Raw genomic sequence first — 21,373 nt, forward strand, 5'->3', positions numbered from 1 at the left:
CCCAGGGCCTGGTGCAAGAAGGTGGACTCGGGAGGTTTCATGAGCGAATGGAGAACGAGGGGGTGAACAGCGGTTGAGCAGGAGGCCGTGGGCGCTCATGTCCGCCACACTCCAGGTGGAGACCTGAGCAGGGTCACGTGCCCAGGGGAGTCCACCCCACCCCTGGGCCAGTGGGCCTGTGAGCTCGTCCAGGCCCCAGCCCCAACACTGAGTGGGGTCAGGCAACCCCACCTCCCCTCCTCCTCCGTGCTTTGGGGACACAGAGGACCACCCCACAGCCGTGAATGACTGTGTAACACAGCAGCCGTAGTGAGGAGTGTCGGGAAAGGCGCACCCGGGTCACGCACGGAGTCCAGGTGCGAGGCCGCTGGACTCGGCCCACATTCTTTCACTTTATGTTTCCAGTGGCCTGGGGGGCAAGCACAGTCTGCAGAGGACCAGAGGCCACTCTGCACTTGAAGGGAGCCGTCCCATCATCGCAGCTGTGGGCGCACCTTCAGCCTAGGGAGCAGCAGCTCGCTGGGCCGACTGTGGCAAAGCCTTCCGAGGAGTGGTCTGCGGCGGGAGCGGGGGTCTCCCTACTGGGGCTGGGTTCACCCGGGGCCTCTGGACTTCCCGACTCTGTGCCAGCCCCCTTGGGGCCACCTCGGGGGCTTTAGTCCCCCTCAGCCGCCAGCTCCGGCTTTCTTCTGGGCAGTCATTCAAAAAGACCCCCAGCTGTCTCACCATCAAAGCCAGGAGGACCAGGCAGCCTGGGACTTGGAAGGAGCAGGGATCGTTCCTCCACACAGAGCCTGTCTCAGTAATTCAGTTTTAAAGCATGAAAAAAGGGAGTTGATGAAATTCCACTATCAGCGCCAAGCCAATATGCAAAATATCTCACCCCCAATCAAATAGCTATTATGTTTTCATTTCCATTTCGGCGTCCGGCTTAATGAGCAGGAGACAGATCGGCTCGCGGGGCGTCTGCTTGCCGTGATAACCGAGGGGCTCCGGGCAGCGGGGGCTGCGCCCAGTGCGGGTGACCAGCATCATCCCCCATGGATGCCTCCAGACAGGTGCTCAGCCTTGGATCCCACTCTCCGCCCCTCCGGGCACAGGGCTGGTGTCACCCTCACCCCAGGTCACGGGCAGGGTGGGGAAGGCCTGAGCAGCAGCCAGGAAGGTGCAGTGTTGGGGGTTCTGGCCGAGGGCCTCTGTTGACTCACCTGCAAAATGGCCACAACTGGGGCTCACCTCTGGGGCACTGGGAGGCCCCCAGGCACTTGCCTGTAGCTCCTTACATCTGGGCCTGCCTCCCGCTGCTGCTCCCCATTCACACCTTCCCCACTGTCCTCCACCCCTGGGCTATGAGGCCAGGGAGGGCTTAAGGGGGAGACATTTGTAGATGCTGAGTGCAGGGCTCACAGACACGTGAAGCTCCATAGGAGCAGTTCCCCTCCCCACCCTGGCCCCTTTTCCCAGGCCCTGCTGGGTGTGGGGCGTTAGTAGCTGTTAATGTTGGTGTGATGTTGATGTTGGTAATCTTGGTGTTTCCTGCCCACTTACTGTGTGTCAGGACCTGATCATGGCTCCATGCAGATGAAATCAGGCTTCCTGGTGCGGGGTTGGAGCTATTACAATTTCTGAGCGCAGAGAGGTGGAAGGACCCCGCCTGCCTGGCTGAGGGTTGGCCTGGCCCAGCTGCTGGGGTGTCTGGGCAGAAAGGGTTCCTCAGGGATAAGCGGGGTCTTTTCTGGCCCAGGGCGCTTGGAGAAGCAGCAGTGTCCCTCCAGTCAGTGGAGAAACTTTCCTGCCCCCCACCCCCTCAGGTGGAGCCCGGACCCAGGTGCCCAGGTGGCCCCTGGGGTGTCACAGTGGCGGGGAGGCTCCAGCAGAAGCTCCAAGGTTTCGTGGGGCGGGATTCACAGCATCACATCCCATCACATCTTTCTTGTGGGCCTGGAGCCATTTGCTGGTTGGCGATTGTCTCCTGCGTTATCAGAGCATTAATTGTGCTAGAATGAATTAGCGCCATTAGGATAAATTGCTGCGGCCGGCAGCCTCTTTCTTCACGCTCCTGTCACGCTTTGTGCCGAGCAGATCCCTTTGTTCTTTCATAAATGGAGCCGCCAGGAGCTGGGGCCTCCCTGGGTGGCTGAGGCCCACCTGGGCGGGAGAGTGGGGTGGGGAGAGGCAAATGCCCAACCCCAGGACTCTGGTCCCAGCAATCCCTGAAAGCAGGGGCCTCACACCCCTTCTCCGGAGCCGGCCACTGAGGCCAGGAAGTCCCTGCCATCTGCACGAGGGCCCACAGCTTCGGCGCCCCCTCTCCACTCTGAGTAAGCTGCCGAAGCACCCGGACTTGTAGAAAGAGGTGGGCAAATGGGCCGGCCCCAGGCCTGTGTGCTGCGCGCCCCCAAGGCTACCAGCAGTGCTTACTCAGGCCAACCCCACAGGCAGGGGAGGTCACAGAGGGTCAGGCCGCCCGCTCATCCCAAGGGCACGAGTCTGTGGCGCTCCCAGCCTGCCGTGGAGCCTCCCATGAGGGCGCACTGATGAGAGACCATGCATGAGGGTTCGCCCCGGGGCTGGTTCTGTGTCTGAGCCCCACGGACACGAGAAGTGAGCGCCCGCCGGCCCATCTCCTGTCCTTACAACTCCGTCGGGCCCGGAGCTAGAATCCAGGGGTGCAGCCAAGCAGTGGGTGGGGCAGGTGTCCAGAGGAGGAGCTAGGAAGGGGGCAGGGCAAGGGTCTGGGGGATTGGCGGAGGGTGAGGTGGGACAGCTGCTCTCCACAGGTCTCTTACCCCCCACACAGGCACCGTCCTGACCTTGGAGCAGAGGTTGCTACCCTGGCCTGCACGTGGGGGCCCCTGGCAGGTTTCCCAGGTGGTCTGAGATTAGGCTGCTTGCTCGGCTGTCAGGAGAGCCCCGCGGGGCACCGCCCCCCCAACCCCGCCACAGGAGCCTCTGAGGGAAGATGATGGGCTTGTCGCAGGCACCTGCTTGCCCACCTCTGCCTCATCGGCCATTGCTGCTTTAATCGGGTTGACGAGCTCCTCCTGCGGGACAGGCCCTGGGGCCCACCCTCGGCACATCCTCAGACTTTGGAACCCCGAGTATAGGGGCTTCCTGCAGGAGGGGGCCCGGGTATGGGGGCGACCGTGCAGAGGCTGGGGTGATGTCTCCCCTGGGGGGCCCGGCGGGCAGCCTCGGGCAGCGGGCGGCCAGGTGACCCCCAGGTGTGGGAACTGGTGTGGGGCTTGGGGTGGGTACAGGGGCAGGGTACGCGCATCCCTGGGGGAAGCCCTGCTCGTGGCCTCCCCCTCGGGGCCTCTGACCACGTGAGGGGCTGAGACTCTGCCTGGTCCCCGCTGCACCAGCCCCCGGGGCCGCGCTGGTACTGGGAGGGTCAGGGGGCCAGTGGTGGGTGCACCGTAAGAGGGGCAGCGCCTCACGACTCCTCTGGGGCTGTGTCCGCAGGTTCCCTCGGAGACATGGAGGCCAAAGAAGAGGCCCAGGCCGCAGACATCAGCCTCCCAGAGCGGGAGGCCACAGCGCTGGAGCCTGAGCCCACAAGCCCTTCCAGTCCAGGTGAGTCGGGCGGTGGGCCCCACAAGCCTGGCCCCGGCCCCCTGGGCTGCCCCCCATCCTTGCAACTTCACACGAGCCAGTGCCCACCAAGGACTCAAGTTTCCACACGTGTGAAATGGGCATTGTGCTGAGAGGTGCCCGTGGGCCAGCCATGCCCAGCAGGGCCAGGAGAAGGCGTGGAGGGGGTCGGGGATGGGGGTCTGGAAAGCTGAGCCGTTCATGGCGCAGATGGGGAGAGTGAAGCCAGAGGGGGAGGGTCCAGTCCAGGTTGAGTCAGGGTCATGTGGGCTCTGAGTGGCCTCCCAGACTCAGTGAAACAGGGACGCTTGCCTCAGCACATGTGGGGCTCCCTTTACAGACGAGAGAATGAGGCCCCGAGAGGCTGAGTGATTTGCCCAGGGTCATCCTGCCTGTAAACTCCCAAACAGGATCCCACCCTAGGCCTGAGTTCAGGTGGACTCCCCAGCCCTCTGCCAGCTCCCTCCCCCCCCAACCCCACCCTTTGCACCTGACCCTTTCCTTGGGCCCTCCTGGTGGCAGCGTCCTAGGGGTTGGGGATGTGTTTCTAAAGCTGAGGACAGGACTTGGGAGGAGAGATTCCCACACACACCCAGCAGTGGATTAACTGACACCAAGGAGTCTCCTCTGGCCAGGTCCCTGGAAGGGCCTCGAAGCTGGCCAAGCCTCTTGGGCCAGCCACGTCCTCAGATTGCCCCAGAGACCCCCAGGAGGAGAGGCCGCCCTGAGGTGGAGGCCCTGGGGGAGGTCAGCGCCTCATCCCTGTTTTCCAGAAGAGGGACCTGAGAGTGGGGGGTGGTTAATAGGTTTGGGGGTGGGCTCTGAGTCCTGCTCACCTCACCCCACCCCCTCTGCCCTGCTGGCCGTGGGTGGAAACCTCACTCCCATCCCCACTCTGTGCCATGAAGCCCCGTACACAGAGGCAGAGTCACCCCCAGGCCATAGTGTGATGGGGGAGACAGTCACAGGACTGAGTGGTGCTGTGACTGGGAGTGAAGGCGAGATGGGTGGGGGCAGCCGTGAGCAGACGTGCAGGACGTGTGGAGCTGCCCGTGCAAAGGCCCTGGGGTGGGATGCAGAAGGACAGCAGGACAGCCTGGTAGGGCTGGGACTGAGGGGCTGAGATTCCCAGAGAGAAGGTGGGGGGCTTCTCACTGTGGACCCGCCACCCCCTAAGGTGCCAGTGTCAGAGTCTCCCCAGGATAACCACAGGCCCCCCACAGGCCCCATCCTCTGAGACCTGCGGCCTGTGTGCCTTTCCCCAGCACAGCCCGTTGGGATCCCAGCCTCTGCAGTGAGGCCAGGACTCGGACCCAGGGCCAGGGCTCCCGTCATCCTCAGCTTCCCTGGGCAGCGGGCAGAGCAGAGGGGCACAAGCCTGGACTCGGACACTCTTGTCCGTGGCGGTTTCTGTCTCTGCCTTCATCATCTCCATCAGTCACGTGGCACTGCAGCCATCGCCCGCCCCACCCACCCCAGCCTGGCCCCAGCCTCGGCCCTCTCTGAGCCTTGGTTTCCACATCTGTAACTGGGTCTGAGCCCCTCAGTGGCCCAGGGTGTGGCGAGGGGCCTCCACCACCACCTCCATCACCATCAGGTGCTGCGAGCTCACGGGGGCCTCGCTCTCCAGAGGGCCAGCGGCTGGTTCCTGGTGGACTTTGCCCCGGGGAGCCGGGTCCCTTATCTGATCTGGGAGCTGGGCTGCATGGAGTGGGGGCGGGCTGGGGAGGAGCTGGAAAAAACAGTCAGGGTTGCACCTGGCACAGACTGTGGTGATAACGCGCTGATGGGCGTGATAAGGCGGCAGGAGCAATGTCTGCCTGTCGGGCGGGCCCAGCGTGGCTCCCGCGCAGTGGCTGGAGCTCAGATGCCAGCCGCGTTGATTTATAGCCAAAAATAATAGGACTTTTATACCGTGTGATTGATTTATTCGATGTTAATCACAGCCCTTATCGCGGTATTAATAATCTGCCGGGTGCGTGACGTCACCAAGGGGGGGCTTTTATGGGACCTCATTGATTGGGGGCCGCCGTGGTTATCGGTCCAGCAGGGAAGGCAAATATGCCCTTTGGGCTGGAATTGGGTGCGGGGCTTGGTGGAGGGGCCCCCAGCTGCCAGCCGAGGAGACCAGGAGCTGGGCCGCGCGTGTGCCCGCTGGCCTGGGCGTGCCGAGAGGCCACCCACGCTCTAATTATTAACAACAGCGGGGAGGGCGCCTATCACTGCTGCAGTTAATGAGGGGCTGAGGGTTTGTTTTTTTAAAAGGCTTGGGGGGCGGAACTGAGATGTCTGATCATACCCCCCCAGTTTGAAGAAGCCTGGGTGAGGGGGTCACTGTGGCCACACACTCACCCACCTGGCTTCAGTATCCCTCGCGGCCGCGGCCGGGGTGGGCAGACACCTCGGTGTCCTGAGGCTCCAGGGAACCTACTGGTCTCCTTTCCGCAGATGCTAATCCTCCACCCCCTCCACTGCCGCCGGCCCCCACGTCCCCAGGAGGCCCCGAGGAGCCAGAGCATCGGGAACCAGAGATGAGGCCGGAGGAGGAGGCAGCCAGCAGCCCCTGGAGTGGGCCAGGTAAGCGCGCCGGTCCGGCAGCATCGCCTCGCAGGGCGGCCCTGGGGCCCAGCCAGTGGGGGGTCCTGAGAACCGGCCACCTGACGGCACGGGGTGGAGTGCTGTGGACAGGCCAGCTATACTGGCCAGGAGGTGGGTGGTGAACTGTTGGGCCCAAGCCTGACGTCTGTTCCAAAGTCCAGCCAGCCTGTGGGTCCGCGGGTTCCCTGGAGGGGGCACCGAGCTGTACCGATGCTCAGAGCTAAACTGGGGCCCCACGCAGTGGACGGGCCTCCGAGGGTTCCTTGGAGGCAGGGTGTGGTCTGGCGGGGACAGCGGAGCAGCCGAGAGACGGGAAGGGCATCCGCCAGGCAGGAGCAGCAGGGCCAAGGCAGGGTGGTGGGGGTGTGGATCTGGAGCTGCCCGCCTGCCAGGCCCTTGCCAGCCAGGAAGGGGCTCCGGCCTCAGGGGGTGGGAGGGGAGACGGGAGGTGGCTCCAGCCCCCCAGGTTCCTGGATGAAGGGCGTGTCTTTGAAGCAGTTCTGTGCCTCCCAGCACTGCCCCGCCCCACCCCCTTTGTAGCTGGAATTGTGAGCTCGGGGCCCACCAGGCTCTCCCAGAGGTGCCCATCTCCACCGGCTTGAGTCGCAGGTGGGCTGGGCGCGTCCTAATCGGAGCTGAGGCGGCTCACTGGGCACAGCATGGCTGGCCGTCGGGGCCCCGCGTGGGGGCCTCTGGGGGGTGGGGGCGGGCGTGGCCCTGGTGAACGCAGGGCCCGGGCCAGGCGCGCGGCCACTAGCATGTATTGAGCACCTGCTGTGTACCGGACGTCAGCTCTGAGCAGACGGGCTCCTGGGGAGCTGTGACACCAGCGCAGCCAGAAGTGCGGGGAGGGGGTCGCAGGGGACGCACGGCGAGGGCCTCCGCTGTGGGCCGGGAAGACCTCACCCCGGCAGAGAGGACCCCCACGGTCTCCCAGGGATGTTAGAGATGCTCTCCTGCAGTTCAGCTCGAGTAGCCCTGTGAACCTCATCGTGATCCCGAGGTGCCAGTGAGAGAGGGCTGGATTGATTAGTGATGTCTGCAGGGCACCAAAGAGATGAGGGGCTCGTATGTCTTCTGGGCTCCCTGCTTACCTCTTTGCCGTATGTGCACGTCTGAGGCCTGGAGAGGATAGGGTTGGCTGCTGGTCACAACCAGGATGGGAACTGCAACCACAGACTCAAGGCCAGGGGTGAGTCAGTCCACTGAGAGAGCACCCTGGGTCAGACAGGCCGGGGCCCCCATGCTAGCCCAGCGCTGGAAGGGGCATTAGCACAGCCACTCCACTGCCGTCGGGACTCCTCGGCCGCCCCCTTATCACCTCAGTGACCCAGTGACAGGCGGGGAGGGGCCCCAGGAGCCCTGGCCGGCCATGCCCACAGCATGCCTTCTCCGCACACAGTGCACCTGGCCAGGGACAGGCCTCAGGCCACATGTCTACGCAGCCCGCACCACCAGCTGGGCACGGCTGAGCTGGACACCCACCTGCGGGGCCAGGCCTCTCCACACGCGGGGGACAGAGCTGGGGGGCTGGGGTCCACTCTGCTGCCCCAGTTTCCCCAGGTCTAGGGCGAGGTAACAACAAGGCACCTACAGACTCCAAGTCAGCCCTGCCTTGGCCCCATGGCTCCCACACTCCAGGGACCACCACCAGTCCAGGGATTGGACCCTGAGGCTGCAGTCTGGAGCGTGACTGTGGGGATGAAAGGGCCGGGCCGTCCTCAGAGCAGCCCTGGGGCTGGTCCACGTCACTGCCCGGAGGCAGCACACCAGACTCCAGCCTGGCTCTGGAGCTCGGGCTGTGTGTGTGTGGACGCTGGCCCAGCTGTCTTGCGTCGGCCACCGCCCACCACACAGCCTTCTTAGCATCCACATCCATGTTCTACAGACGGGAAGGCAGAGGCCCCTGGAGATCAGGGCCTGGCCCCAGGGCAGCCGTGGGGGCTGTGGCTCGGGTGGGTGCACCCGGGAGCTTCCTGCGCTATTTGCATCTTCGGGGGGCTGCGGGGGGGCTCCCTGTCGGCCCCTGCAGATAGGAATTTCTGTGTAGTGGGCAGCGATGGGCCGATAAGCGGCCACTGGCCAACCGCCGTGGTGGCCGTCCTCTATCAGACCCCAAACAGGCCACACTTATCGCCTGGCCGGGAAGCCAGAGAGGCCCCGTGGGCTCTTATCTTGTAGGGGCCGCCCCAATGGCGATGGGAGGCAGGCCTTGCCGGGGCCGGCTGGATCAGCGTCCCCAAGGGCAGTGCCCAGCCCAGGGTCCGGCCAGCCAAGGGGAAGGGGTGTGCAGCCACGCCTCGCCAGGTCCTGGGGCTCTGGTGGTTCCCCAGCCCCTCCCGCACAGTCCCGCTGACCCCCTGCCTGTGCTCGTCTCCCCCTCCCCATCTGAGGATCGCTTGTTATCCAGTTGTTCCTCCTGCCCCATCCCACGTGAGGACTGCCACCCTGGGGACCTGGCTTGTCAGGCCGGGGTTGGGGGAGTGGAACCCTGCCTTTCCCTCCGGGATAGGGGTGCCAGCCAGGATCACGCACACCCTGTCTGGCCTGGCTCTGGGGGCCACTGGCTGGCTCGCTCACACCTGGTGCGGCCCCAGCAGGGGGTTGCCCCCTACCTCGCCTTTCCGGCCGCCATCTTCCACTGGCTAGGACAGCTCCTGGGTCAGACCCATGCCAGGTGCGGGCCGAGGCCGCAAGGTCCCAGGGCAGGTGACTCGACCTGGCAGAGAAGCTGGGCCACACGCCTCTCTGCAGCCACGCGTGGGTCTGGTGCAGCTGCCCTTCCTGCAGGGGTCCAGGCCCTGAGCAAAGACCCCAGGAGACACCCCCAGCCCAGGCAGAAGGGAGGCCTTCCAGCCCCTCTTCCCAGGGGGCCCTGCACTGCACCACACACACAGCCAAGTCTGGGCTGCAGGGTGTGTGAGGGGCCTGTCAGCTCCAGCCCCGTTACTGCCCCCACACCAGCTCCCTCCTCCCCATGCCGGCTCCCCCCACCCCACCACGACCCCAGAGCTCCAGAAACAGGTGGGGAGGCGCTCCAGATGTCGCTTCACTTCAGACGTCACGAGCATTGTCAGCTGCCGGCAGCCACTTCTCAAGTGCAGCTGCTTCAGGGGGAACCCTGTCCAGCCCCAGCTGTGCTGAGAGGCCGGGACCTGCCTGCCCAGGCCTGGGACCAGCTTTGCTGAGTGACTGTGGCAGGTTGCCTGACCTCTCTGGGCTTGGTTTTCTCATCTTTATAACCACACAGAGCGGAGCCAGCTCCCCACTCAGTGCTGTCAATCTGCTGAGACGGCCCAGGCCTCTCTGGGTCAGGGAGGGTCTGGGGGAGAAGCTGCTGTGTGAGACCACGGAGTAGGGAGGAGCCCCTGCTGGTAACAGGCACCTTGGCCAGGGGTCCCGGCTGACCGTCAGGAGCCCGGGGTCTGGACTGGGTCTGCAGAGAGGTTGCTCCCCTCCTCTGAGCAGCAGGGGCAGCAGCACTGGGGGTGAGGCTGGTGCAGAGGCCATACCAGGTGGGCGGGGCACCCCCATCCTCATGGTACCCAAACACCACCAGCTCTGTGGACTGTCTAGGAGGGGCGGGTCCTCGCCAGAAAAGTGACCCCGAGGGGCTCGCGGGCACAAAGGTGCTGAGGTCAGCAGGTCCGCGTGGATGTGGGAGAGGAGTGCGCCAGGACCCCAGGCTGCTGAGCAGGGTGCAGGCGGAAGGGTCTGGTCCCGGGAGAGGGGGTCCCTTGGGGCCGCCACGGGAAAGTGAATGAGAGCAGAGCAGGGACCTACCCCCAGCCTTGAGTCTGTGGGGCGGCTACAGTCTGCAATGGGGAGGGGGTGTTGGGCGGGGGCTGCCCTGCCTGGCACTGTCCTCATCTCCCGCTGAGCCACCAGCCCAAGTGAGAGGATAGAGGAGAGGGGCAGACGGCAGGGACCGGGAGAGCCGGGTGTTTTTATCTTTGAAATGACCTTGTTTGTGCAAGGGGCTGGCTGTTTAGAATTCCGATATGCAGATGGCTGGGAGTTATAATCTGAAATCCCCACCTCGCATCTGTGACGGCCCTGCCCTGCCTCTGCTCCATGGCCCCAGTGACAGGCTCCCCCTTTGCCTCCCCAGTGAATGTGCAGGAAAAGCAGAACGTTGGGCACACAGGCAGCCCCCGGGAGGGCTACGAGCCCTGAGGGTCCCCTTCAACTGTGGAGGGTCCTGGCCCTATCACCCACCTCGTGGCCCCCACTGCAGTGGCGGTTGGCATGGCCTCAGCCTCCTGGCTAGGGCATGAGAAACAGAGGGAGCAGTGAGTGGGGGCTGGGCTGGGTTTGGGCCCCCAGGGACCCGAGAGCCTATGCAGCCAGACCTCGTGGGGGTCCCCTCCCCCCAGGGACTTGCTTGGGGCAGACCACGTGAGCACGTACCGTCCAGTTCTCCACGTGCCTGTCCGGGAGGCAGCGTGGTTCAGACACCCCTGAGTGCAGGGCTGTCTACCTCAGGGGCAGTGAGTAGCTGGGGAGCGAAGGGGTGAACCTCAGGGACCCCAGGGCTCCCCACCAGCTCTGGTGGCTAGTCAAGTGGCCCTGAGGGTGGCCTGCACTCCACAGATGGCCAGGCCCGTGACCTGACAGTGTGGTCAGAGCCCCAGGAACAGGGTCCCTTCACCTGTAAGTGTATCGGGGCCTGGAACTCTTTCCTGGTGACCTCTGTTTACAGGACAAAATTCAGATGACCAAACATGAGGTGTCACCTTCTCGGTTCTCAGCTTCATCCCAGGCTCTTGAGGCCGAGATGGGAAGGCTGGCCACGTCCCCACCACACCGCAGGTCAGCAGAGGGGACAGCCAGGTGGTCAGGCCAGGACAGTACCATAGGTGTACCCCACGCCCAAGGTGCAGCCTAAAGAATACACTGGAGTGGGCTGAGGGTGTTCAGGTGAGGAGCGGGCACATGCAAACGCCCTGAGGTTTGGACAGCATGGGTACGGCTGGAGCGGGGTTGGGGAGAGACAGGACAGGGCATAGATGGGTCAGGGTTTGGGCTCAAGGCCATGGACTGTAGTGAGATGCGTCCCCTGCCTCGGCTGTAACATGGGGTGGGTGTGAAGCAGGCCGTTTGGTTGGCTGCTGCGTGGAGAGTGGGCTAGTGGACACCACCTCTGGGAGCAGGGGCGGGTATGGCAGCTGCAGTTTTCCACTTGGGCCCCGGAGCCGCTCCCTCTCTGTGCAGGGTCCCGGGGGTCTGCCGGAGGCCTGGCATTCTCGCCCAGAAGCGTGCACAAGGGCATCGGGCTGGCCGTCTGGGTGCACTCAGTGGACTAATCTTGCCGCCTGGAGTTTCTCTGCAGACCTCAAGGTTTGTTATCGGGCAGCGGCGGTGGGCAGGCGGCTGAGGCAGGACGGCCCGTCCTGATGGACAGCGGGGAGATGGGCTGATACAGCCTGGCCGCACAGCCCCTCCCGCCCGCTCGGCATGTGTGGGTGGGAAAAATCATTTCAGCTATTTTGTGTTATCACTGGGCCTGGCGTTGCGGCCCAATAGGCCCATTTATCTTAGATTAGCGGGCGGGGGGGAGGGGCACAGGAGGGGGCGACGGCGGGCTGTGGGGGTCAGCCTGGGGTCAGCTCCAGAGACCAGAGCCAGGAGCTCTGTCAGGAGCCACCTCCGTTCCACAGCAGATGTCCCCGGAGAGACGTGTTCCCTGAGACCACCCCCAAGCCCCGTCTAGAGGGCCCTCCACCCACCCTGACTGCCTTCACAGCTGAGTGGACAAGGACTGGAGCAGCGGGGAGGGGCTCACGGAGGAGGGCGTCGTAGGTCTCCGCAGTGACCTTCCTTCCCAGGTGTTTACCACGCACCGCCAGCTGGAAAGGGGAGGTGTGTCCGGGTGATGTGGGCCATTAGGAGCAAGGAGTGGGGGTCTGCAGCTCAGGAGTGGGCCAGGGAAGGGGGTCGTTTATTCGCTCAACAAACCCGTGCTTCCTGCACGTGCTCAGTGCCGGCCCCCCAGGGGGCTGTTGTTTTGATCAGGGAGACAGAGACTAATAAAGAAGTAAAAGCATCACATGTCCAGGGGAGTAGAGGGGGTGAGGCTCTTGAATGAACTGAGGAGCAGTTCTGAGTCGGGCGGCCTGAGCTGTGTTTGAGCAAAGACCAGAAAAGTGAGGGGAGCCGGCCGCCGTCTGGGGACCACTGACCGGGACGGTCTCAGAGAGCAGGGGGATCCCACTCTGTAGGTGGTTTTCGTGGAAATGGGGTTCAGGGTCCCAGGCTTTGGCTGGCTGTGACCCTGACGGGCCCCCTTGAGCTCTTCCTTGACCCCCTCTCAAGCCCCCTCCCCAGAGCATCAGTCCCCAGACTAAGGGAGCGGCCTGAACCCCCAGCCAGTGGGGCCCTGTGGGACAGCCCTGGGGCCAAGGCTGAGCGGGGGCCGTCAGCCCGAGGTCCCTCCTTCTGGCTGGTGTGGCCCACCTGGATGCCGCGTCATGTGCTGCCCAGCGGGCACCAGAGGCCCAGGTGCCAGGCCACACACAACACCCCAGGAGGGCCCTGAGCAGAGGGCCTGTGCCCCTGCCACCCTGAGGGGGGCTGAGGCCATGGCCCATCCCCCCGCAGACCAGGCTGCTGACCTCTCAGCCCTGAGTAGCCCCCTCCGTGGTCAGTGGTCCTTCAGCCCGGCTAGTAGAAGCCGCCCTTTGGCCCAGTTCTGACTTAAACCTCCGCCCCGACAAAGGCCTGGGCCTCGGGTCACTCGGGGGCCCAGGATCCATGGGCGGGGCCGGCAATCCACGGACCGCTCTTTAGCATGACTTGCCCACCGTCCCATTGGACTTGCCCGCCACACAGCCTGTCCACTCACTCGCTCCCATTTTCATTCATTGAGCACCTACTGTGTGCCAGTCTTTGTCACGGACCCTGGGGGAGCCCCAGCCGTCCCGGGGCCATGGACTATGCGGAGAGCGGTCAGCAGGGGCCCAGAAGATACGCAGGGAAGGTGACCGAGAAGGGGCACGTGTGGTGAGGGGTGCATGCCTCTTGCCCTCGGGGGTCTGCACTGGCAGCTCCGCGGAGGGGGAGCCAGCCCTGCAGACACCGGGGAAGACAGCCCACCCGCGCGGCCGGTGTGGGGCCTGGCGGGGAGACCACTTGGGCCGGCCCAGTGGCCTTGTGGTGAGTGGACTTTAGGGGCTCTGGTGTGGACACGAGAGACCCGTGAAAAGGCTGACCCTGAAATGTGGCGGCAGGCACCGTGCTCTCGTGTTTCAGGCGAGGACACTGTGGCCCAGAGAGACGTGGGGTGACCGGGGCTGGGCCCTGTAGTCCCCCCTCCCAGCCCAGCCCCACAGGGTTCTCCAGGCCCCTTAGTGGGCAAGTGTGGACCCTGTGCCGGTGGAGATGGAGGGGGCGCAGGGTGCCCTGTGGGGAGTGTGGCCAGGCCCAGATCCCACTCTCCTGGCGGCGGGTGGGGGCCCAGGCCTGGCTGCTGACCTCACCGCCTTCCGGGAGTGGCTATCTGCGGCTGGGCCGCCTATCTCTGCCGCGAGTGCTAATCGAGCCGGCTTCCTCCTCCGCCCTCCCGCCCGCTTCCTGCCCTGGCTGCCCCCAACCCTGAGGCCGGGCGTCTGAGCGTCCGCCTGTCCCGCCAAGGCCTCCAGACATCAGGGGTGCGGGGCCACCCGGCCCCGCCTGGAGCCCCTGGAGAGTGCAACCCCTCCTGGAAGTGTGCTTCCTCGTCCTCCTGGGCCCACTGTGGCCTGGGGCGCCTCAGCTCACCTCCCCCCGCCACCTCCCATGGAATGCGCAGGCCGCACACAGGAGGATGCCCAACGCCGGGCCGGCTTCACAACAGGCAGTTAGGGCCGCGCTGTGCCCTGACTGTTGTCAGCGCCTTCGCTGGCGAGGGACCTGCACGGCCGCGGTTACTGCCACCAGCACTGGTGACCGTCCAGCTACTCCTGGCTGGGGGGGCCCACTGACCATGGGCATCAGGACAGACTGACTTCTCGCCATCCCCACTCCTACTGGGTGTGTGGCCTGGCACGTGGGCCGCGCATCTGTGGGACGGGAGACCGGACGCTCGGGCCATCTGGAAGAGCCAGGAGGGCTGAGGATGGCGGGCGGGGCGGCAGAGCGGTGTGTGTGACGTGGGGCCCCCTCCAAGCCCGCACGGGGGGCACCTTGGGGTGACCTGGGGCTCACGGCCCTGGGGGCGGGGGCAGGGCCGCCCTCATGCCTGGCTCTGTCTGTCTCGGGATCTCCCCGCAGCCCAGGTAGCAGGCGACTCTGGCCGGCCCACCTGACAGGTGAGGAAGGCAAGTTGCAGAGGGTCAGCCAGACCAGGAGGGGAGCCGCCTACCCGGCCTTCCCGATCTAACAGTGTCCCTGAGCCCCTCTCACGCGGTGCTGGGCTCCTTATTTATTTATTTATTGTTAGTGCTCTGTCTGCGCGCTAACTTCTTATTTCCTCACCGCGTGTTTCCATTACTACGGCAGTGGACGCGACCGATAAGATCGGTGCCTGGAGATGGGACAAAGGGGCTGCCATCGGCTCGAGGGCTGGTCATATCCTGCCCGAAGGGGCCGAGCGGGGCCTGAAATGAGCGATGCTATCGGGGCATATTGTGTGTTAGGGGGAGGGGTCCTGCTGCCTTGGCCACCCCTCCCCCTCCAGACGAGCCTCTGTGTCCACCCCTCCCCAACCCCATCCCTACACACGCCCTTCCACTAGGTGGCCCTGGCATCTAGCCAGCCAGCCCGAGTCCCAGGTCCACTGTGGTCTCCGTGGGGCTGGGAGCTGCTGGGCGCAGTGGGTGCAAGTTGGCCACCGCAGCCCCGTGAGTGCTCACACACGTCCAGGTGCTCAGGCCAGAGCCGCCCAAGCCCCTCAGGGCGCTCAGATGCCCCTGCCTTGACTCAGCAGTTCAACTTCTAGGAATTTACCCCAGAAAAAGTAATCTCAAATGCAGACAGGCATAGGGTGGTGTGGTAGTGTGGATAATCGTCGCCGCGTGCGGAAGATAGTAAGCCATCAGTTTTTATTTCTGCGGCTCTGCAAAATGTCCACACGAAAGGGGAGAAATGATTCCCAAAGAAATGGATTGTGCACAGACCCCCTGCCATGCTGTGTGTGCCTACTACCGCTGCCGCCTCACCGGTCCCAGGCCTTTCTGCCTCCCCTGTGGGCCCGGGACCTGACAGTGAGGGCAGGAGCCATCACCTCGGCAGATGAGAGGGGTGCGGATCCCGAGGCAGAGAGCAGGTGGAGCCCAGCCTTGGGGTGCAGACACATGTGCTCTGTGGAGGGTCAGCGGGGGTGCCCTGGAGGCTCCTGGGCAGAGGCTCAGAGGAGGGCTCTGTGTCTGGAGCTGGGGCTGGCCGGGGCCTGCTGTATGCAGGAAGCAGGGCCCTCTGTCCTCTAAGCCACCTCTTCCTCGGCCCCTGCCCCGCCCTGCCCACCCACCCCCCACCCCCCCCACACGCACACACACACACAGGGGCAGGAAGAACAGAGGGCTGGACAGGAATCACGGGCTGGGCTTGAACTCAGTCACCACCGCACTGCGTGGCCAGATCCCCTCTGACCCTCGGTCTCCGCCTCTGTGAACGCAGAGAATCGCCACCCCCAGGGCACGTGGTAGCTTGAGGACTGAGTCATCCGCATCCTGGGAGCAGGTGTCTGCAGGTCCGCACGACTCCTGAGAGGGGCTCACAGTTCCTGGGACCGGCCTCATGCTGGGTCATCCTCAGGTGCCCCAGGCCAGTGCCCCAGAGCCCTGGGGCCTTGGGTGACACAGGCCTCCCCAGGCTCAGCCTCCTCTGTGGGTGGAGTGGCCCAAGGGTGCTCACACAGGGTCTGCCAGCTTCTCCCAAGGGAGATTCTTACTCCCTAGGGGCCGGCCCTGCGGGGTGGTGTGGTGTGGCAACTTCCTCGATGATGTTGGCTAACCTCAGTGCCCACCACTGCCCTCAGGGCCGGAGTGGGCCCCTGCCAGGCTGGGGTGGTGCCCTGGCAGTGGCAGGGTGGGCACCCTCTCTTGACCCTCCCAACCATCCAGCCTTGGCCTAGAGCCTCAGCTGCCTTCATGCCCACCACTCCTGCCTATTCACAGTAGAGAGACAGGGCCCGAGGGGCAGGTGGGTGGGGCCCCAGGGTACAGGGGGTAGCGGGGCCAGCCGGGCCAACTGAGAGGTGGTGAGCTGGAAGCCGGCCAGAAAGAAAGGCCCTCGGTGGCGTTGGACCCTGGAAAACAGGGCCGGGGCCAGGAGGCCCAGGCTGATAGGAGCCTGATAAGCTGTTTGCACAGGAGGTATTTTCCTTACCTTATCACAGCTCCTGCTTCCAGCCCACCCCTCCAGGAGCAGGCAGGGCTAGGGAGAGCCAGGGACCCCCGCCCACCCGATTTCTCAGGCCACAGGGTCTCTCCTGAGATCAGAGTCCCAGGGCCCAGAGCTCCTGGGGCCCTCTGCCCACTCCGCAGATGGGAAGGCTGAGGCCTGGAGACCAGGACAGTTCTTTTCTTCTTTTAAGCTTTTCGGGAAGGCTGGAGAGACCATGCGGCCACCTACTTTGAGGCCATGGGGCCCCACAGGCCGGTGGGCGAGGGGGTCAGTCAGAACCCTGGTGTGGGGCCGGCCCCGCCCTGCGCTGCTGGCTCTCCCGGGCAGTCCCAGTCTGCCATTAGCCGGGGCCAGGGTTCAGCCCGACAGAGATAGGCTGTTGTTCTGTGTCAAAAAATCAATAATCCCAGCGATGTCCCAGCGATAGGAAGAGAGTCACAGCACCAGCTGGCGGGGTGGGGGTGGGCAGGGGCTCAGCACCTGGGGGCTGGCGTCACCCGCTGGTGGGTGGGGCCAGTCCACAGTGGACTCCAGGCCCAGGGGCCAGCATGTCCCCCTCCTTGCCCATTCCGCGTGCCAGCTCTTCACAGATGGGAAGCGGGAGCCCCAGAGGTGGCTCTGGGCCTCCATCCATCTGGGGGCTCAGGGCATGTGTGGGCGGGCATGGGGGCACACCCCACCCCCCGGCCCCACACGACCAGCTGCCCTTTCTCCCAGGCCTGTGGCTCATCAGCAGGGCCCGGGTGCTCAGCCCCAGGTCGGCCCCCCTGCCACCGTCCTGCAGACAGATGCCCACAGGGTGGGCTGCACTCTCAGACACAGCCAGCCGCCAGTGCCCCCCGCCCAATGGGTACGTTCTAGGGAGAGACTGAGAGTCACTGAAATGCACACGTGGGCCCCTTGGCGCTGGAGGCAGCTCAGGGCACAGTGAGCTGGTGGAGGCACCCCGCTGCATGAGGGGACTTAGTAACAGAGGCCCCCAGCCAGAGTGTCCAGGGCCCTGCCCACTGAAAGGCCCTCCCTGGCCCAGGCCCTGTGGTGCCTGGCACCACTGGCCCACAATGGACGGGCCTCCGTGCCGCCCCACCAGCCCCCTCTGCCGTCGGCTCCTGGGAACCTGCCTGCCTGCCAGCTCCACCCCGCACTAGGCGGGCCCCATGAGACACAGGCGGCAGGTGTGCCCCACCCTAAGGGAGGGGCTTGAGAGGGGTCCTCTGGGTCTGAGCTCCAGCCCTGCCCCCACCACCTGCCGCTGTGAGTGCAGGGTCTGTGGGCAGCTTCTTGCAAAGGAGCTTCTGGGCTCGAAGCCCTTTGAAAACCTCTGGCCTGGAATGAGAAGGCCATCTCATTCCAGGGAGGCTCAGCCTCTGCCCAGCCTGGAATTCAGGGGTGCTGGCAGAGGGCACCAGGCCGGCAGACAAGTGGGAGACCCTCGAGCGGCGGTGCGCCCCGCGGCATGCAGGGGCCACAGGGGCAGCTCCCAGGAGTCCTCTCATCTGACTTTCCCTGTCAGTGAATCGGGCATCATCTTGGTCACGGCCACAGCTCCAGAGCCGCACCCTTGGTAACGTGAACTACACAGCAGAGATCTGGTGGAGCTCGGCCCCCAGAGTGGGTGTAGGATAGCATGGCATCTGAGGCCGAGGGGTGGCAGGCAGCACTGGGCTCCAGCAGGTCGTGGTCCTGTGGGAGCCAGAGCCTGGCTCTGTCTCAGCATCCAGTTACCCCCACGAGGCCAGAGACCCCGGTGTATGCCATACAGTTCTTAATTCATTGCAGCCCGTCACCGTTTTCATACATGCCCCCAGCTCCTCCAGCTGTTTCTGCTGGTTCTAGGCTCTCCTGCCAGGGTCCAGGTACTCTAAGGGGCTCCCTGGGAACACCCAGGCTGGAGGCAGAGGGGAAACCCTCACCCGGCCCCAAAGAGCCACTAATCCTCCAAGCACTCAAGTGCCTTTGCTCTGAGCCAGTGTCTCCCTGAGCTGTCTTATCTAGAGGTTACGCTTCAGGTTAGTCCTTCCATCTTGGCTACGCCACTGCTGTGGGCTCAGGGTTCCAGGGCTAGGACTGGTGTCAGGATGGCTTCCCACCCCGCTCAGCTCCCCTGTGGAACAGAGACAGGATCGTGCCTAGGGCCCAGAGTGCTCAGCCTCTGCTTGTGCTGGCTTTGCTGTGAGCGAGAGCATACTGCCTGGGTGGGGTCGCGGGTTGGGGTCAGGGAGATCTGGGCTTCACCCTCCTGTGCTGCTTGCTGGCCCTGTGACCTAAGACCATCCCCTGACCTCTCCAAGACATGTTCTCCTCACCTTGCAATGAGTGGCAGAAATAGACCCCACTGATTTTACCCCAAAGCTTAACCATGTTCCTTTGACACTTTGTCCTCGTGAGTCACAGCTGGGAGCCTGAGTCTGTGCAAAAGGCACATGGTCACTAGTGACGGCAGGGTCAGGCTCAAGCTCTGCCCCTTATAGTTTCCCGATGTAGGATTCAGGTGTGGCCTGATCCAGGCCATCTTCTGGTCCTGAGGCCTAGAGGGCGGGACAACTTAGAGAAAGCCACCTGTCAGCAGCCAGGGTGAGAGTCTTGCTGCCACCCAGCCTGGGGCACCAGCCCGGGTGGGAGAAGCCACATGGCTCCAGCAGGTGTGTGGGCCTCCTGCTGAGCAGCTGGCTGCCCACCATGCACGTTGACCTTGCTGGCTCACCCGGGCACATCCCACAGCATTGCTTGTGCCGCAGGACCTGGGTCCCCCTCCTGGCCTGTCCCCAGTCCCCTCTTCTGGGCTGTGTTCCCCCGTCTGTAAACAGGAATCAAAAGCAGGCCGGCAGGTAGGACCTAGGGTGGGAGCGTTCCAAGGAGATGATGGGAGTTTGCCGTCCGCCAGCGCAGTCTGCCCTTCCAGCCAGATCACAGGAGAGCCACACACAGGCAGGGGCCTCAGCACCGGCATAGACAGACCCTCCCCTCCCAGCCCAGAGACTCCACGGCCACAGAGCAGGAGGGAAGGTGACCAGCTCCAGGTCTTGTGTGTCCAGATGGGCCCCCACAGCCTTGGTGGTGCCCACCCCACCTGGCCAGGGTAACCCCACCGCCTGGCCTACTGTGTGACCTTGGGGGAGGTGCATGCCCCCTCAGCCTGCTTGCACGTTGGTGCGGGATGTGCTGCTCTGGGACCAGGCCCTTGGAGAGTTCTAGAACCCGCCAGGGCGGAGCCTGCTCACTCTAGGGTTTTCTTCATCTCCCTCTCACTCCTTCTCTCCCTTTTCTGTGACTTTTATCAAAGGCAAACAGCGTGATCCCTGAGATAGGGCCGCTCCCGACAAAGCCGGGGCCAGCTGGCCCCCGGGAGCCGCAGGGCAGGGCTGGGCGGGAGCGATGAGGCTGATTAGATAAGTGGGTTCTGGCAGTGACCCCAGGGTGGGCACCCACACACCGATCCCAGAGCCCACCGTTCAGGGCGGGGACTGCCAGGTGGCTGGCCTTTGTACCCTGGAGGCCACTGGCCATTAGCACAAATGGAGCCCGGCCCCTGGAAGGAGGGGCCAGCTAGCAGGGCGCGGGGCAGGCCCGGGCTCACAGACACTCCTGCGGACATCAGGGCCCTTCGGTCAGAACTGCCAAGCGGCCAGCGGGCCGTGGCTCGGCCGGACTTGGGGGTGGCTGGGCTTGTGGGTTCCGGAGCCAGATGGTCTGGGTTGAGGCCCCGGATGCTCCCTCAAGAAGGAGCTCAGGTCTGGTCAGGTGGCGGCAGCTCTTGCTGAGCAGCCTCAAGCAGGTTGCTTGAGCTCTCTGGGCCACTCCAGTGGAAGCGCAGGCAGACCAGAGCCTCCTCACTGTTTGTTTTGCCTGTTGTTGAAGGAGGCCGCCAAGGACTCCAGGTTGTGGGACAGAGCTGGGGGCAGGGCCGAGTCTAAGGACAGCTCTCCGCAGCCCTGGCAGGACCAGAGGTGTGGAAACACCCAGGCGCAGGGGAGTGGACATGCCAGGCCCATGTGCTGACCGGCACCATCTTTACTCTCGGAGCCACCAGCCCAGCAGGTGACCCGAGGCTCAGCAAGAGCCAGGCAGTGGCTGGGCTGGGACTCCAGACCCCAGTGCTCCCAGCCGCCACCCCATCTGCTGGGCTCCCACGCCAGGCCTGGGGTGGCCATGCCCAGTCCTGCCTCCTTTCTCTGGCCCCTCAGGATGCCATTGAAGCAGTCTGAAACCTAAATAGATGTTTAAATCATGTAAATATGCAAAGGCTGAATTTTCTCATCAGGACTCTCACACAAGCTTTGGGGGTGAAATTGAATCCCAGCATGGCATGTTTGTTCTGGAAATAGTGTGTGTGGGGTTGTTTGCCAGAATAAATTAGTCTCTGTCCCGACACTGCCGGTAGTGATGGCCCGACCCCCATCCACACAGGACTGCCCCTCTTCCACACCAGGAGAAGCCAGCCCGCGACAGGAGAGCAGGGGCTGCCCACTGTCCCCACTGCCCTCCAGCAGCCTCTCCCCGCCCTCTCTTCTCTATCTCTTCCTGCCTCCACCCATGAAGACCCAGAAAAGGGTGTCAGGGCCCTGACCAGGAGCGTGCTAGGGCTCTGGTCAAATCCCACCAGCCAGCTGTGTACCCTGGGCCGGTCTTTTAACCTCTCTGAACCTCATTCTCTCCCCCTGTACGCCTGGGGTGGGGTGGGGGGTGGACAGCTTCAGCGTGGCTGGGAGGAATCCCTGTGATTTATGGCAAGCGTTTGGCTAAGGTTCAATAAACAGAAGCCAGAAACTCCATTAGGACCATGTTAATTCTCAGGGCAGATGGCATCGTTCCCCCCCGTCCAGCTGTGGGGATGGGGCTGTGGTAGGTAAGACAGGGA

General features: G+C 64.2%; 1 protein-coding gene across 1 annotated transcript in view; it reads left to right on the forward strand.

Moving 5' to 3' along the window:
• The window catches only part of ZFPM1 (zinc finger protein, FOG family member 1), a 61,617-nt gene that overhangs the window by 21,045 nt on the left and 19,199 nt on the right, over positions 1-21,373 (forward strand). Inside the window, exons 2-3 of the mRNA XM_055552366.1 lie at positions 3,466-3,576; positions 6,043-6,171. Coding sequence (XP_055408341.1) covers positions 3,466-3,576; positions 6,043-6,171 — 240 coding nt within the window. The remainder of the gene's footprint in view (positions 1-3,465; positions 3,577-6,042; positions 6,172-21,373) is intronic.

The sequence above is a fragment of the Bubalus kerabau genome, chromosome 17 (assembly GCF_029407905.1).
Source record: "Bubalus kerabau isolate K-KA32 ecotype Philippines breed swamp buffalo chromosome 17, PCC_UOA_SB_1v2, whole genome shotgun sequence".
NCBI lineage: Eukaryota > Metazoa > Chordata > Mammalia > Artiodactyla > Bovidae > Bubalus > Bubalus kerabau.